This window comes from Candoia aspera, chromosome 3 (assembly GCF_035149785.1).
Source record: "Candoia aspera isolate rCanAsp1 chromosome 3, rCanAsp1.hap2, whole genome shotgun sequence".
NCBI lineage: Eukaryota > Metazoa > Chordata > Lepidosauria > Squamata > Boidae > Candoia > Candoia aspera.
Window position 1 is genome coordinate 84,148,630 of NC_086155.1, and position 14,831 is coordinate 84,163,460.

The window sequence follows — 14,831 nt, forward strand, 5'->3', positions numbered from 1 at the left end:
AAGTCTTTAGCAATCCCACCAACTGGAGAAACCCCAACCTGTGAGTGAGTAGGAGTAACCCCCACCGCAATAAAACCACGGGGCCCTGGGAAAAAGTCCCATGCCTGGCCCCTTCCTCTCAGGGCCGGTGATAGGGTGGGTGGGATGCCGAGACCCCTCCCTGTGCCCTGCGCAGCAGCACTCTTCGTGAGCTCACTCACCACAGTTGACATGGATAGCAGCATGTGTTCTAATGATTGCACCTTGGACTCCAGAGTCCTGATCCTGTCCGGTGTGACGGGATCGTCCATCCTCGGTGCTGCTGGTTGTTGCCTGATCGGCAGTCCTGCGAATTCCCTCTCGGGCATCTGGGGGTATTGGAGTCTCCAAGTGGTGTGGGATGTCTCCGGCCGGGGGTCCGCTATGCCATCCCACCTGAAGTGTTGTTGACTCACAACTCCCTCTTCCATCAGGGCCCTCCACTCCGGGCTGGGGCTCCAGGCTCCAAACTGGGGTGCGGTGTGGGTAGGGAGGGGGCTCGTGTCCCATCTCGAGAGTGCCGATTCCAGAAGCTGTCTGGTCGCCTCCCCCACTCACGTTGAGTCCTTCACGTCTCCGCTCTGAAGCGCCGACTCCAGGATCGTCCCCTGTTCAGTCATCGCTAGTTGCTTCTCTCGCAAAAAAAAAATTTCCTGGTAGAGGCTAGTGAGGTTCGTTCTTAAAAGACTCTCAGCTTTATGTAAGGAATGCCTAAGACCAAATAAAAGACTCAGACTCTAAATCAAGTTTAAGCTCTGGCTTTTATTTAGAATAGAATGCACACCAGTAAAAAGCTGAGAGTGAGGGAAGCGCGCCAAAAGTTGAATTAAATAGTCTTGCGCCAAACAGCACTCCACCCCACACTCCCACGAGTTCCACGGAGTGACAGGCCATCAAGACTTGATAGGTGAGAGGTCGTCCAGCCCCATTCGCCCCGGGCATCGCCCTGTTTATCTTCCTACAAGGTAATGGTCCATCACCAGGTGATTAGACCTCGATATTCCTCGAAAGCCCGAACGTGCCCTTCCGAACCTCGCCCTGATAATTTATTTGACAATGGTGTCAATGGTCGATTACCGGGCGATGAGACCTTGTTGTTCAATAGATCTCCCAAACCCATTACCTTCTTTGTCCGGTTTATCGCCCGCACCACTCCAGTCATTGACACGCATCCGTGCTTTGTCATGCGAGCCGTTACGATGTCGCAAACATCGCAACGGCGATCATGACAATGTCTACCGAACTGCCTTTTAAAAATGTACTTGTAGATGTGAAATAGATTCTCCTTTCCTTTGCACACACACGTGCAGGCGCGTACACACACACACACACACACACACAGGAACTTGGAAATTGGCTTTACATATTACATACAAGTATTACCAATCGAAGCGAATATTTGTAGCCCAGGGTTGAACTGTGCCTTGGTGCTCTCTGAGCCTTGTTGTTTTCTTGCAGATGTTTCATTGCCAGACTAGGCAACATCTTCAGTGCCTGAAGATGTTGCCTGAACATCTGCAAGAAAACAACAAGGCTCAAAGAGCACCAAGGACTCCACATACATGTATATTTTAATTGTAACCAGCAAAACTACAAATTACTTAGAATTTTTATTACCTGTAGTTTGTTTTAGGATGGATCATAATTAGTAAAGCATAATCCAATTTAATTAGTAAACCATAATCCAATAACTTCAGACAAGATAGTAACATATGGAATGCAAAAGGTTCCTATCCCTAGCTTAAACCTGGAATACAAAATTCTGATGTACTTCTGGCCAGAGAATGGATGAAGAAGTATATGAATCTAAGGCTTGCTACTGATACTCAATTAGTCTAAGTTTTGTGTGATGTTTGAATGGAACCTTCAGTGGCTCCCAGAATACAGTACATGGCTTACCATTTTACCATTATATACCATTTCCTTAATCCTTTACTGTATTCTATTGACTTTTATACAAAAAATTATTAAATGCAACTGCGCCCCAACATATTTCACTAGGGGACAGTAAAGGGCTATCTGCTACTGTAAAGAATCAAACAAATTTATCATCTCAATAGATTTAATCCCAGTTCAGGTTTTCTATTCCTCAATGGTAATTTCTGCTTTGCAGCAATCAACCTTTGACAGAAACAAATCATCAAATTAAATCATCCTAAGTATCAATTTTCTGTTACAAGAATATGAAAACTACAAGCAGAATTCAGTGATTTTCACTTATACCAACAAAACTCTGTCCACTAAAATTGTCGTATTTATTCGTTTCTTGTATTTGGAGAGGATAAGGCACACATTCCACAGCACTCTCAAATTGAACCTTGTTCAAATTTATCCAGAATCAACTAGTGTCATGTTCACTGTTTCAATGTACACTGTACATCATAATGTTTCACATGCCATGGCACTGAAGCACGTTTCTGTTTGGGAGGGAGCTGCTGTGAAACCTTGTGCCAAGCTCTGTATCTATGTTCATTTCAATGGAATGTGTTTGGGTTATGTGCTCTGCTCAAGGACTTTTCCCGCGGACCATCAGAAGCCGTTAGGAGCACCTGGGATTGTGAGCTTGGGAAGATTCTATGGGGGAAGGGATCTCATTTGTACCAAGGGTTTTTAGTTTGCATTTGGCGCGCGTTTATCACTCTCAGCTTTCCTTGTGATCCTGCATACTATTCTTTAATAAATCAGATATCTTTGAATTCCTGCTCATGAGTCTGATAGCATTTTAGAATAGGCATTCATTACATAAAGCTGAGAATCACCAAAGTTGTACCGTTAGCTCCTCCAAAATTAGTTTCTTGTGAGGGAAAATAGTTAACGATGGCCGAGTCCAAGCTCACGACCGGGGGACTTGAGGAGACGGCTAGCTTGATGCTCGAGTCGACAGTCAAGAGCGGAGAACTGAGCCTCACCCCAGAACCTTCAGATTTCCGGCAGGAATTGAGTTCCAGCCCTGAGGTGGAGGAATCTGACGATGGGGGAGAACCAGAGCAACTGGCACCCAGCGAATCACCCACAGAGTTGATCATCTGGGAAGAAATGGGAGAACCCCAGCCAGGGACATCCCAGGCGTCCTGGAAGTATCAGTTCTCGCTGAACCCAGATGTAGAATCTACCACGGTATCAACAGAGAGACAGCCTAACACGTGAGGGAGGGAGGAATTTCAAACCCCTGAAAGGCTAAGAGTGGTGGAGGCCAAAATAGAATCGATGGAGTACATATTAAGAAACCTGTCTCTATCACTGGGGGGGCAGGTGAGGCGCGAAGGAGATCCCAGCTTCACGCAACCATCACCCATCCTCCCACCCGGACCGCCGGCGGAGCGAGGCTGGAGACGGCTCCAGGACGAATCTCCACCCTGCAGAGCTCAACCACCAGTGTCCCCACCCCGAAGAGGGAGAACTACTGTAACCTGGGGCCCAACCACTCAAGCAGCCACCAATTCCGCTCCAACAGGAGTGGGGGTGAGAGACTTTTCTGTCAAGTTTGATGGGGATCCAACAAAGTTATCTTTCTTTCTAACCAATGCTAAAAGTTACATGAGGCAGTTTGGAGCATGCTTCCCTTCCAAAGAGGCTAAGATAACTGCCATTGCCACCAAGTTGAAGGGTCGAGCGACTGACTGGTATGTTCAATTATGTGAGGCTGACTCCCCTGAACTTGAGTATTTCAAGGACTTCATGTGGGCATTAAAGCTGCATTTTGAGGATCCTCTGGCCAAGGCAAGAGCTAAGCAGGCGCTGAAGGATCTTACCCAGGGCCAACTGTCTGTAGCTGATTACACCCTGGAGTTTAAGGCTTTAGCTGGGAAAATCCCCGACTGGTCTCAGTCAACCTTAATAGAACGGTTTAAAGAGGGACTCAACCGGGATGTCCTACGGTGGGCGTTGTGTAGGGACGACCCAGAGTCATTGTACGAATGGATCTGTCTGGTCGGCAAGGCTGAGCATGCCCAGCATACCTTCATGCAAACCAGACGACCTGAAAAACCACCAGCCACCATGAGGGGACCCCGAAGTGCTGCAACTGCTGCCCGGCCAGGCTATAGAGCCTGGGAAGAGGAGAGAGATCGGCGCTATGCGAGGGATCAGTGTCTCCGATGCGGAAAGGAAGGGCATCGAGCAGCTGATTGCCCAAAAGCCAAGGCTGGAGATCAAGCGGGCAAGCCGCTGGCCAAACCGCCCCCCCCCTCGTGGCGGATGACAGCAGCCAAGGGCACAGCCGATGCTGAGGAAGTATTCTACTTCGCGGGAGAGGCTGGTGACGACTCTAAGGAGCCGGCGGGAAACGCCAGCCACCTGCCATGAAGACCGCCTGTGGGCAGGTGGAGGAGGATGGGCGCGATGATGCTATGGTGAGTGTTGACTGTCCCACTTTAGCAGTAAAAGTGAAATTGGGCTCCCACACAAAAACTACAGAGGTCTGGGCTTTAGTTGACTCTGGGTGTTCCAGGTGTCTAATTCACCCTGATCTGGTTGCTGCTTTGGACCTGCCTAGTTTCCCCCTCCAGCAGCCTTTGATCTTCACACAGTTGGATGGTTCAACAGTGGGGGGGCGGCGGCAACCCATTTCACTGGAACTGTCGCAATGCAAATGGGCAGCCACCGTGAGACTTTGAAATTCGTAGTAGCACCTGTTGGCAATCCCTTGGTAATTCTGGGGATCCCCTGGTTGACCTATCGAAGCCCATATATAAACTGGGAACACAGAACTGTGACTTTTAAAGATGGGTTTTACCAAGCTCCTACAGCGGACAGAGCTTCACGTGCAGGGGTTGGAAGGGCTGCAATCGCCATGCTGCGCCCTAACTTGGTACACCTAGAAGGCTTGCCCGATCAATACCAAGACTTTGCAGATGTTTTTGGGGGAAATGGAAGCAGATCAGCTACCCCCCCATCGGAAAACTGACTGTGCAATAGAGTTGGTTCCCAATGCTCAATTGCCCAAGCCAAAAATTTATCCAATGACTCAGAAGGAGCTTGAGGCACTACGGGACTTTATTGACAAAAATCTGTCAAGGGGTTTTATTGAACCTGCAAATTCCCCAGTTGGGGCCCCTGTGCTATTCCGGGAAAAGAAAGATGGTACGCTTCGACTCTGTACGGACTATCGAGGGTTAAATTCTGTCTCAATTTGCAACAAGTACCCTCTTCCGCTCATGAAGGACATGTTAGCTCACTTGTCTAAGGGCAAGATTTTCTCCAAGCTCGATCTTCGTGAAGCCTATTTCCGCATCCGCATACGAGCTGGAGATGAGTGGAAAACCCCTTTTAATTGCCCACTGGGTTCATTTCAGTACAAAGTCCTCCCTTTTGGGTTGGCAGGGGCGCCCAGAGTCTTCATGCAATTGATTAATGAAGTATTACATGATCATTTGTTTAAAGGGGTCCTGGTTTATTTAGCTGATGTTCTCATTTACACTGAAACCGAGGAGGAACACCAACGCCTCCTCAAACAGGTGTTAAGCAAGCTTAGAGATGCCAAACTCTATGCCAAACTTTCCAAATGTGAATTTCACAAAACCCAACTTGACTATCTGGGCTATAGGGTGTCTGACAAGGGCATTGAAATGGACCCAGCAAAAATTCAGGCGATTTTAAGTTGGGAATGTCCCCGCACCCAGAGGCAATTGCAAAGTTTCCTCGGGTTGAGTAATTACTATCGCCAATTTATCCAGGGGTTCACTGAGATTGCTTTGCCCCTCACTGATTTACTCCGTACCAAGGGCTTGGGGGACACACGCAATGTAAAAAACCCTGGGGCAGTGCTGAATTGGATGCCTGAATGCCAGGCAGCATTTGAGAAGTTAAAAACCCTCTTCACTGCTGAGCCTATTCTACAGCACCCCGATCCTGAACACCCCTTTGTGGTCCAAGTTGTTGCTTCTGACTCCTCAGTTGGGGCTATATTGTTACAGAGAGATTCTGAAAATCACTTAAAACCCTGCGCTTATCTGTCCAGAAAATTTTCTGAACCCAAAACTCGGTGGCATGTTTGGGAAAAGGAGGCGTTTGCTGTAAAAGCTGCTTTGGAAGCCTGGTGTCACCTCCTGGAAGGTGCTAAATGCCCTTTCGAGGTTTGGACTGATCACAGGAATTTGGAAGCCCTCCGCACCCCCCGGCGTCTCAGTCCTAAACAAATCTGCTGGGCTCAATTTTTCAGTCGCTTTAACTTCCAGTTAAAATTTATTCCGGGAAAGAAAAACTTTCTGGCCAATGCTTTGTCACGTTTACCTCAGGACCTTGACCACGTGGCAGATGTGGTTGGGACTGTTCTCACTGAACCACAACTGGGCTTAGTTGCTATCACTCGGAGCCAGACCTGTGCACAGGCAACCCTGCCCCCAGCCCAGCCTGGGAAGCGGAAAGTGCAAGTTCCTTGCCAGTTACAGAAAGACTTTCTCCAGGTGCTGAAATCTGACACTTGGTTGTTAGCTAATAAAGACACTGTTTCTTTTGAAAATGGTCTGGCATGGGTGCAACACCGCCTTTATGTATCCGAAACTTTAAGAGCTGACATTTTACAGTGTTCCCATGATGATAAACTTGCTGGGCATTTTGGTTTTGTTAGAACATTACATTTGGTTCGTCGTCAATTCTGGTGGCCTACCTTGAGATGTGATGTAAAAGACTATGTGGCTTCCTGTCCTGTTTGTGCAATGTCAAAACGTAAGGGGGGGAAACTGCAGGGGCTTCTATAGCCTGTGGCCAGCCCGTCCTGTCCCTGGGACGAGATTTCTATGGATTTTATTGTGGATCTTCCTCCCAGTCAGAAGAAAACTGTCATTTGGGTTATAAAAGATTTTTTTTCCAAACAGGCACATTTCATTCTGTGTGCATCCATCCCGTCAGCCCCGCAATTGGCGCGCCTATTTCTCATCCACATCTACCGTCTCCACGGTAGCCCCTCCTGTTTGGTCAGCGACCGCGGGACAGAGTTTACTTCCCAGTTTTGGAAATCATTTTTAAAATTGATTGGAACCAAACAAGCGCTGTCCACCTCTTCCCATCCTGAGACTGACGGATCTACTGAGATTTTAAACTCCACTCTTGACCAATTTCTTAGAGCATACATTAACTACCATCAGGACGATTGGGTGGAGTTACTGCCTTTTGCTGAAGTGGCTTACAACAACGCTGTCCATCAAAGTACCAGGCAAACCCCTTTTCATGTGGTTTCTGGTCACGACTTTGTTCCCATCCCTGAACTGCCACAGCCCCCTTCCCAAACATGTTCTGCCTCTGACTGGGCTGTTAAGCTGGGTGATTCCTGGCTGGTGATTCAATAGGCTTTGGCTGATGCCCAGGCTGCTTACAAGTTTCAAGCCGATAAACATCGTTCCTTGCAACACGACTTCAAGATTGGGGATCAGGTGTATCTATCTACCAAATTTATCAAGACACCACAACCGTCTAAAAAACTTGCTCCCAAGTTCATTGGTCCTTTCCCTATTGTTGGTCTTATCAATCCAGTTACTGTTAAATTGGACCTGCCTCACAATTTGAAATGCTTGCACCCCGTTTGCCATTGCAACTTGCTCAAGCCTGTCCACTCCTCCCGCTGGCATCCCCAACCTCCTCCTCCTGCTCCGATCATGATTGACGGCCAACAGCACTTTGAGGTCAAGGAGGTAGTTGATTCTCGCAAGCTTCGAGGCACCCTCTAGTATCTGGTCCAATGGAAACACTTTCCTCATCCTGAATGGGTGTCTGCTCGCCACGTTAATGCTCCTGATTTAGTTCGCCGTTTCCACTTGGCTTACCCTTTGAAGCCTGCTGCTTAGTGTTTTCTTTCTTTTGGGGGGCAGTATGTCATGTTCACTGTTTCAATGTACACTGTACATCGTAACGTTTCACATGCCATGGCGCTGACGTGCGTTTCTGTTTGGGAGGGAGCTGCTGTGAAACCTTGCATCAAGCTCTGTATCTGTGTTCATTACAATGGAATGTGTTTGGGTTATGTTCTCTGTTCAAGGACTTTTCCCGCAGACCATCAGAAGCCGTTAGGAGCACCTGGGATTGTGAGCTTGGGAAGATTCTACGGGGGGAGGGATCTCATTTGCACTGAGGGTTTTTAGTTTGCATTTGGCGCACGTTTATCATTCTCAGCTTTCCTTGTGATCCTGCATACTATTCTTTAATAAATCAGATATCTTTGAATTCCTGCTCATGAGTCTGATAGTGTTTTAGAATAGGCATTCATTACAACGAGCCCCTTGCCACCTCCAGCATTTTACGCTAATAATTACCAGAAATGCAGTGTTTTTACCCAATATGTATTACTGCCAGAAAGGGGAAATAGTTCCAGTTTATTGTAAACAGTTCATATTTAAAATAAAAATCCTGAAGGTGGTATAATAGCAATCAAAATGAAATACAGTACAAACTGCATTGCTAACAAGTTCCATTATCTGAAACTTTCAAATATCCTTTTTCCACTGAGCAATGACTATAAAATATAGACATTCACATTTACTCACCATGGATATGCTTATTAAGATATAAGAATGTTTACTGGTACTGCTAATAAATCCTGTCTCTGTCAATTTAAAAACAAAGTGGATATTGTGCAAGAAAACTGTTAGTAAAATTATTTATACAAGACCCTAAAGCAAATAATATCACACATTATACAGGGAACAAAAATTATTTTGCTTTTTAAGTGCATGTTTGCTAAGTAAAAAAAGAAATTTTTGTTGATTTCAAAAATTAAATACTGTACAGAGAACAAATGAAGAGAAATTGTAAATAACTTTTGTCATTTTCTCATTGTCTTATAAAACTGAATTGAGGCAAGGGCTAAAGGTGAGTTAGTGTCAAGAAGAACATGCACAAGTGTTTCACAAGAGCTCTGCTGAATAACTACGTTGAACAATGTAGTTTAACTAGCTAGGAGCTAAATAAGATTCCAAAGATTATCCATGTGTGATCAAAGTTGTCATTTCTTTCTAGAACTGGGGACTATGGCCTGTAGTTCTGAGAGACACCTAAAACAGAAATGCAAAGTACCACAAAATATTTAAAAAAAAAGTCCAGGAAGGATGGTATTAGACATACTGTATATCACTGTTGTATTTCCCTTCGCTGTTTTGTAAGCAATGCTAAAACCAGTATTTATCAGCTTAAGACAAATGCCTCTTTAAAAACTAGCTCATCGCATAGTCCTAAAACAAACCTATGCATTCTTACAAAATCAGCTTGAATGTAATATTCTGGTTTCCAAAGTGCACATGGAGAGCTGAATCCACCAAACCACAGCAGTTTGGTGACTGAAGAAACAAATATTATTACCTCCCAATAGAAAATCTCCCACCCTACAACTACAATACTGAAATTACTTCAGAACAAACACGCACAGAATTTAACCCTTGGATAGGCTTTCTTTTGGTGAGATTATCCACTATGATTTAATACTTTGCTGGTAAAAAAAAAGTAGGACTCGATCACTGATTGCATTAAAACTATGAATTTGACAAACTATAAAAATCAGCTTAAAGATCTCTTCAATGTCTTACTCTCAAATATATAATGCTTAACACTTTTTAATAAATCTGTTCATACAATCCAACTGATTACTGTAGTTTATCGGATTTCTTATCTTTCATATTGCTGCTAGTGTATATACGTGTGTGCAACTTATCTTATAAATCCTTAAATGCTAGGATGGCTATTTTTAACTAGGAGATTTAGCAAACTTACTAACATTCAATGTATGCATGAGGTAAATGTGTATACAAATGTAAAAATCTAACAAAAACTTCTCGTTCGAAAAACTTCCATTTTAAAACATTTTCAATTGTCACTCTGATTTTCTCTAAAAGTTACTAATGTGCAAATTCTGCCATGCTAAAATTAGTAGACAACCCCAAAATTATTATTTTAAAAAGAGTAAGTTGAATGACACCATGTTAATGGTATAGTGATGGGTTCTTCAGACTGATGTTTGTAAAGAAACTTCAGAATTTTAAAAATCAGATTTCAAATGTTTTTCAAAGCACCACAATACATTTTTATAATTTTTGGGGGGAGGCAAAGAAACAAAATGAAGGATGTGAGAAGAAAAGAACATAACGAAACTTCTTATCATGCTGTGTAAGATGGTAGCTCTGGAGCAAGAGCAGGTCCCTGGATCCATCACTCCCTCATCTGCTTGGACTAAATGATATCACAGCTTAGGGCCAAAGCTCTTCCCCTTGCACACATTTAGTTCAAACAAGAAGCCCGTTCAAGTCACCAGGAAGTCTTTCATAAAGTTCTTCATGAGCAGCATTCACAAGAACGGCAGCTAAGAGTGCTTTAAAACTACAGCCGACACAGCCAGCTTCACCCATCCTGCTCCTTTCCTTGTAACTTTTCCTTTTGCCCAAAGTGCAGGGCAACCAAAGCATCAGGGAACCTAGTACTTGAAACAGTGCTTTCCCAGGGAGCAGATGGACACGTGGGCTTTGTCAAGAGGAGATATTAATTAATACATTTATTCAAAGAAGTTATATGGCTGTCCATCTTAGATACAATAACCCTGGGCAGCTCACAAAAACAGCAGTAAAAATGTAAAAAGGAACAATAAAACCATCATCAAAAAACAACTCCTGGAGCCCCAAGCAAACACTCCTGCATACATTGACATTTGCAGTTGCTGGACTCCAGCCATCCCCTAACCCGGTGCTTGGGAAAAGAGCCAGCGCTTCAAGGCCTTCTGTAAAGTTAGAAGAGTAGGGGGAGGGTATCCCACCACCAGAGGAAGCAGCTTGGCTAACTGGAACTGGCTCGTGGTGCAGAGGTTCTGGTGCAGCTCTCTTTCGCTATTACTTAGAAATGGAAGTGTGATTGGTAGTTTTGCACTATTCTACTTCAAGAATTCCCAGTTTTGATAACCAATCTGCCAGGGAAAAGGTTAGGCTAGATTTCAAATGCTAGATTTTTTTTTACATTTAGGGAGTTGTTCAGTTGGCTGAATACATGTGAATTTACATGCAAATCTATAGAACAAATTCTACAGAACAGATTTCCTGGGATTATACCAAGTGCTTTTTCCGTATGTATAAATTTGGTTTAAACTTTTTGTAAGTTTCTAAGGAAACACAGTGAATACTAACAACAGAAGGCTCTTCTTATGAAATCTCTTAAGCCAGAGAAGGGTAAGAGGGTAACAGGGACTTTGTATTCTTTCCAGCCAGGAGTGTTGTAGTCATATGGCTTCAGTAGTCTGACGGGCACACATTTCGAGAATGTACATAACTTTCCAACTGGGAAAAAAAATCACTCTGGTGACAATGTTTGAAAGAGTGCTGATAAAGATGAGGATAATGTTTTTAAAAGTGTAAGTATGTTTCACAAAAAATGGTCAGCTCCTACAGCAGCAACTGCATTTTCTTCTGAGACACAGCACCTACGAATCATCTGTATGAGATATTTTCTTCCACAGTAGAGTTTTCAAGTTATTGAGTATTAAGGAATGTTCCATTTCCATCTGATTGGCTGAAACTTTCAGGGCAATGCATGAGTACAGCTGTTTCTCTAACTCTTCATGTATTTCTAAAGGAGCCCCAAGAAGCAGATAGTCTTTAAGCAACTGGCACACCTTTGCTAAATTTGGCTGAATTATTTCTGTAGAACATTTCATTTTACTTTGGTCACATACAGTTCTACAGTCCGAGCCATATACACAATCCAGGTCAGACTCACAGTGACGATCTTTAATAAGTTCTTTCAAATTCATTTCTGGCACTATTTTTCTCATATCCAACATTTTTAAGTCATATTTATCATTATAACCCAGGTTTTTGGCACTCATATCACACATAAGAAAATTTCCATATGGTCCATGGAAAATGTCTTCCACAAATTCTAGGAGCCCTATAGCTATTTTTGCCTTTCTGGGCCATGATGGAGTAAACCACTGATCCATGCTTCTTCTGAAACCAAAAGGAATGAAAAGTTCTACAATCCATGGAAGGCTTATTCCAAAAAGAGAGGTATATTCAACTTTTTCCATCACATAAAGATCTCCACAAAACCCCAACACTTTGGGAGTGTGTTCTTTATCCTGGAGAATTACCATGAGCAGGAATTCATTTAACTGGAGAAGTGCCCATGCTGATTTTGCTTCTGGCAAGGAAACACGGCCATCTTTATTCCCATCAGCCACAGCCAAGATGAGATTAACCAATTCAGGAAGATTTCCCTGCTCTCCCAATTTTGCCTAGAAAGAAGTCATGTATATATATTCAAATATCATGTGCACTCAGTTGTTTTTTTAACATTAACTGTTGCTTATTATCAGATGAATTAAAGAATGTAAGAAAAAAAATACTCTAGCAGTGAGACAACCATGAGCCCTTCAGCATGACCACATTTACTAATATTGAAATCTACCACAGAGGTGAGAGAAAATAAGAGTGTTTAAAGGTAGTTGCTTTACAGAATACCAGTCATGTAACTATTGAACAAAGCAAGAGTGTCTCTAGCCTAAAGGAAAGAAGAGAGGAAGCCACTGTGTCTGGGAAATTCCATTCCAGCCCCAAGCATCCACCTTTTATCCTCTGCACTTTCTCTCCTCATAGTAGATTTAGCTGCACCAAGTACAGCAGCATCCCAAGGTTTCTTGCACACTAGCATGACTTTGTCTAACCTGTTTATCGGCATCTTTCCTCTGTTTGGTCTCTATTCCTAGTAATTTTGATGGTATTGTTTGGTTCAAAGGCCTATAGGAGCAAAGCCTATTATCCATCAATATTAATGTAATTTTCTTCTACATTAATTCAGGTCAATTCCCTAATATCATAAAATATTCTCATAATTTGATATTACTTTCAGTCGGGCTTCTAGTATTTTATTTTATTATGGATGTATTTGTGTGACTTTTTTCCAAAAAGCTATTTAAAAGTAAAGACCCTCATCCCTTAAAAATGAATTACCAATGCAATTCCTTAGTACCTGTGCTTACTCCAAGACTATATGATAAACAGTTATCTTTGTGTTTTTTAAACACTACACATGGAGCCTTTAAAAGAATAAGAGCAGTAATAGAAAGATTCTTAACTGACTTGCAGTGGAAGTTTCTTATTTCTAATAGAAGGGAGCCAAATTATCAGGATCATAATGGGGAAGGAAGACTTAAAAGTTCACTTCATGCAATCTTTATAAAACTATCCAATACACAGTCTTAATTTTAATCTACCGATTTTGCCACAAATAATAAGAAATTAAATTATCTGTCTAGTATCACTACTTTCAGCTCAGTCATCACCACTGCAGGCAATGGAGAGATAATATACTTACTTTAAAAAGCCCGTAGACCATCTCCTTGAATTTTTGAACGGTAGTTCCTCTAGTCGGTTTATCAAACAGAATTGTTTCCTTCCTTGGTTCTAGTTCAGTTCTGAGATCAATATGAGCAATTTCTTCCATCTGGCATTTTATAACACCTTGTAAATTACCCAATTCTCCCAAATACATCTGTACAAGATAGAATAAACTAAGATTATAGGTGGAAATGATTTTTGACACAAGTGCTCTCTCTCTCTCTGTAATGGGTGCTTAGTATTTTACTGACTAAATCATTGGCTAAAATTATGATTTTTTTTCAGTAAGATGACCTGATTATCTGGTTAACAAATTTTAAAATGTATATGGTATTTATACAAATACAGTATTTATAAAAAAACTGCAGTTGAGAAGTGCTGTCCTAGAAACAGCATTTCCACTTTTTTTCAGATAAAGGATAGACCACTTCTGCTAAACTAATACTTAGATGCTATGTTTATGTAAAAAGCAGCTTTATGCTAACATCCTCTTTAAAAGTACTAAATTTAAAACTCAATGAATTTCAGAATATCAGATGAGCGGTTGTTTTTGATTTCTTCATCCTTTCTCACTTGAAAGTAAGACATTGAAACAAGGCATCCTGAAGACAGTGACATGAACAGGTAAAATGGGAGTTTAAAGCTCATAGCATTATTTAACTTACTTTATACAAAAATTTTAATGCATTTCATTACAATGATATCAGCTTCTTCATACAGCTTTTACAGTGATAGAAATAAAAGACTATTGGACAAATATAATCTCTATCCAAGATGGTTGCAGAATGATATGCCAGTATTCATAGAACATAAACATCCATCAGTTATGTTCAATCACCTTTAAAAATATATATATTTTGCATGGTATGTAATGTGGAAGAGCAAAATGCATTAGATAAGGGATATTCTGTAATATTCTGCATTTCGTAAATCACGGCTGATAAACATTTAAAATTCATACATTATTGTATATTTGTGACATGTACTTTAAATCATTACTGAATATACATTTCTCTCACATTTGATTTATAGCATTAATAACAGCAAAGTTAGACATTTCTTGAATGCAGCTTTATTAATAAAACACTACTATAAATTATTTTAGTAACAGGTTCTAAATGAAAATCTAGATGCTGTTCCAGCTTAAAAGTCAGGTGTGACTAAACAGTAAGACTCATTTAAAAAAAACAACCCACAACTAGCTGAATTGGGTCCTAATATTCTGTTCTATTTGGCAACTCTCCCTAAAGAGTCATTTTATCAAGCCCCTTTGTGGGAGATGATGTTGCAAGCCTCAAAAAGTTGTGATGAATGCAACCTTTAATATAGTTTGGTAAGCTTTCTAGGTTGGGGGGGCTACATTTTACCTTAAGTCTTGTGTAGGAGACAGGAGCAAGGTTAATTTGTTATAAAGTCACTAGAGTAGATGGGACTGATATTTTCAGCCTTTTAAAAATAATTCAGATAGCGGGATTTAAAGGATGAAATGGATGACTTAAGTGAAATGGATGG

General features: G+C 42.1%; 1 protein-coding gene across 2 annotated transcripts in view; it reads right to left on the bottom strand.

Moving 5' to 3' along the window:
• Nucleotides 1-2,062: 2,062 nt before the first annotated feature.
• DIPK1A (divergent protein kinase domain 1A) overlaps nt 2,063-14,831 on the bottom strand; it is a 39,842-nt gene continuing 27,073 nt past the window's right edge. For both annotated transcript variants that reach the window (XM_063298262.1, XM_063298263.1), the window contains 3 exons: nt 13,297-13,473; nt 8,239-12,217; nt 2,063-2,375 (listed from right to left, as the gene is read on the bottom strand). In XM_063298262.1, coding sequence (XP_063154332.1) covers nt 11,405-12,217; nt 13,297-13,473 — 990 coding nt within the window. In that variant the 3' untranslated portion in view covers nt 2,063-2,375; nt 8,239-11,404. The remainder of the gene's footprint in view (nt 2,376-8,238; nt 12,218-13,296; nt 13,474-14,831) is intronic.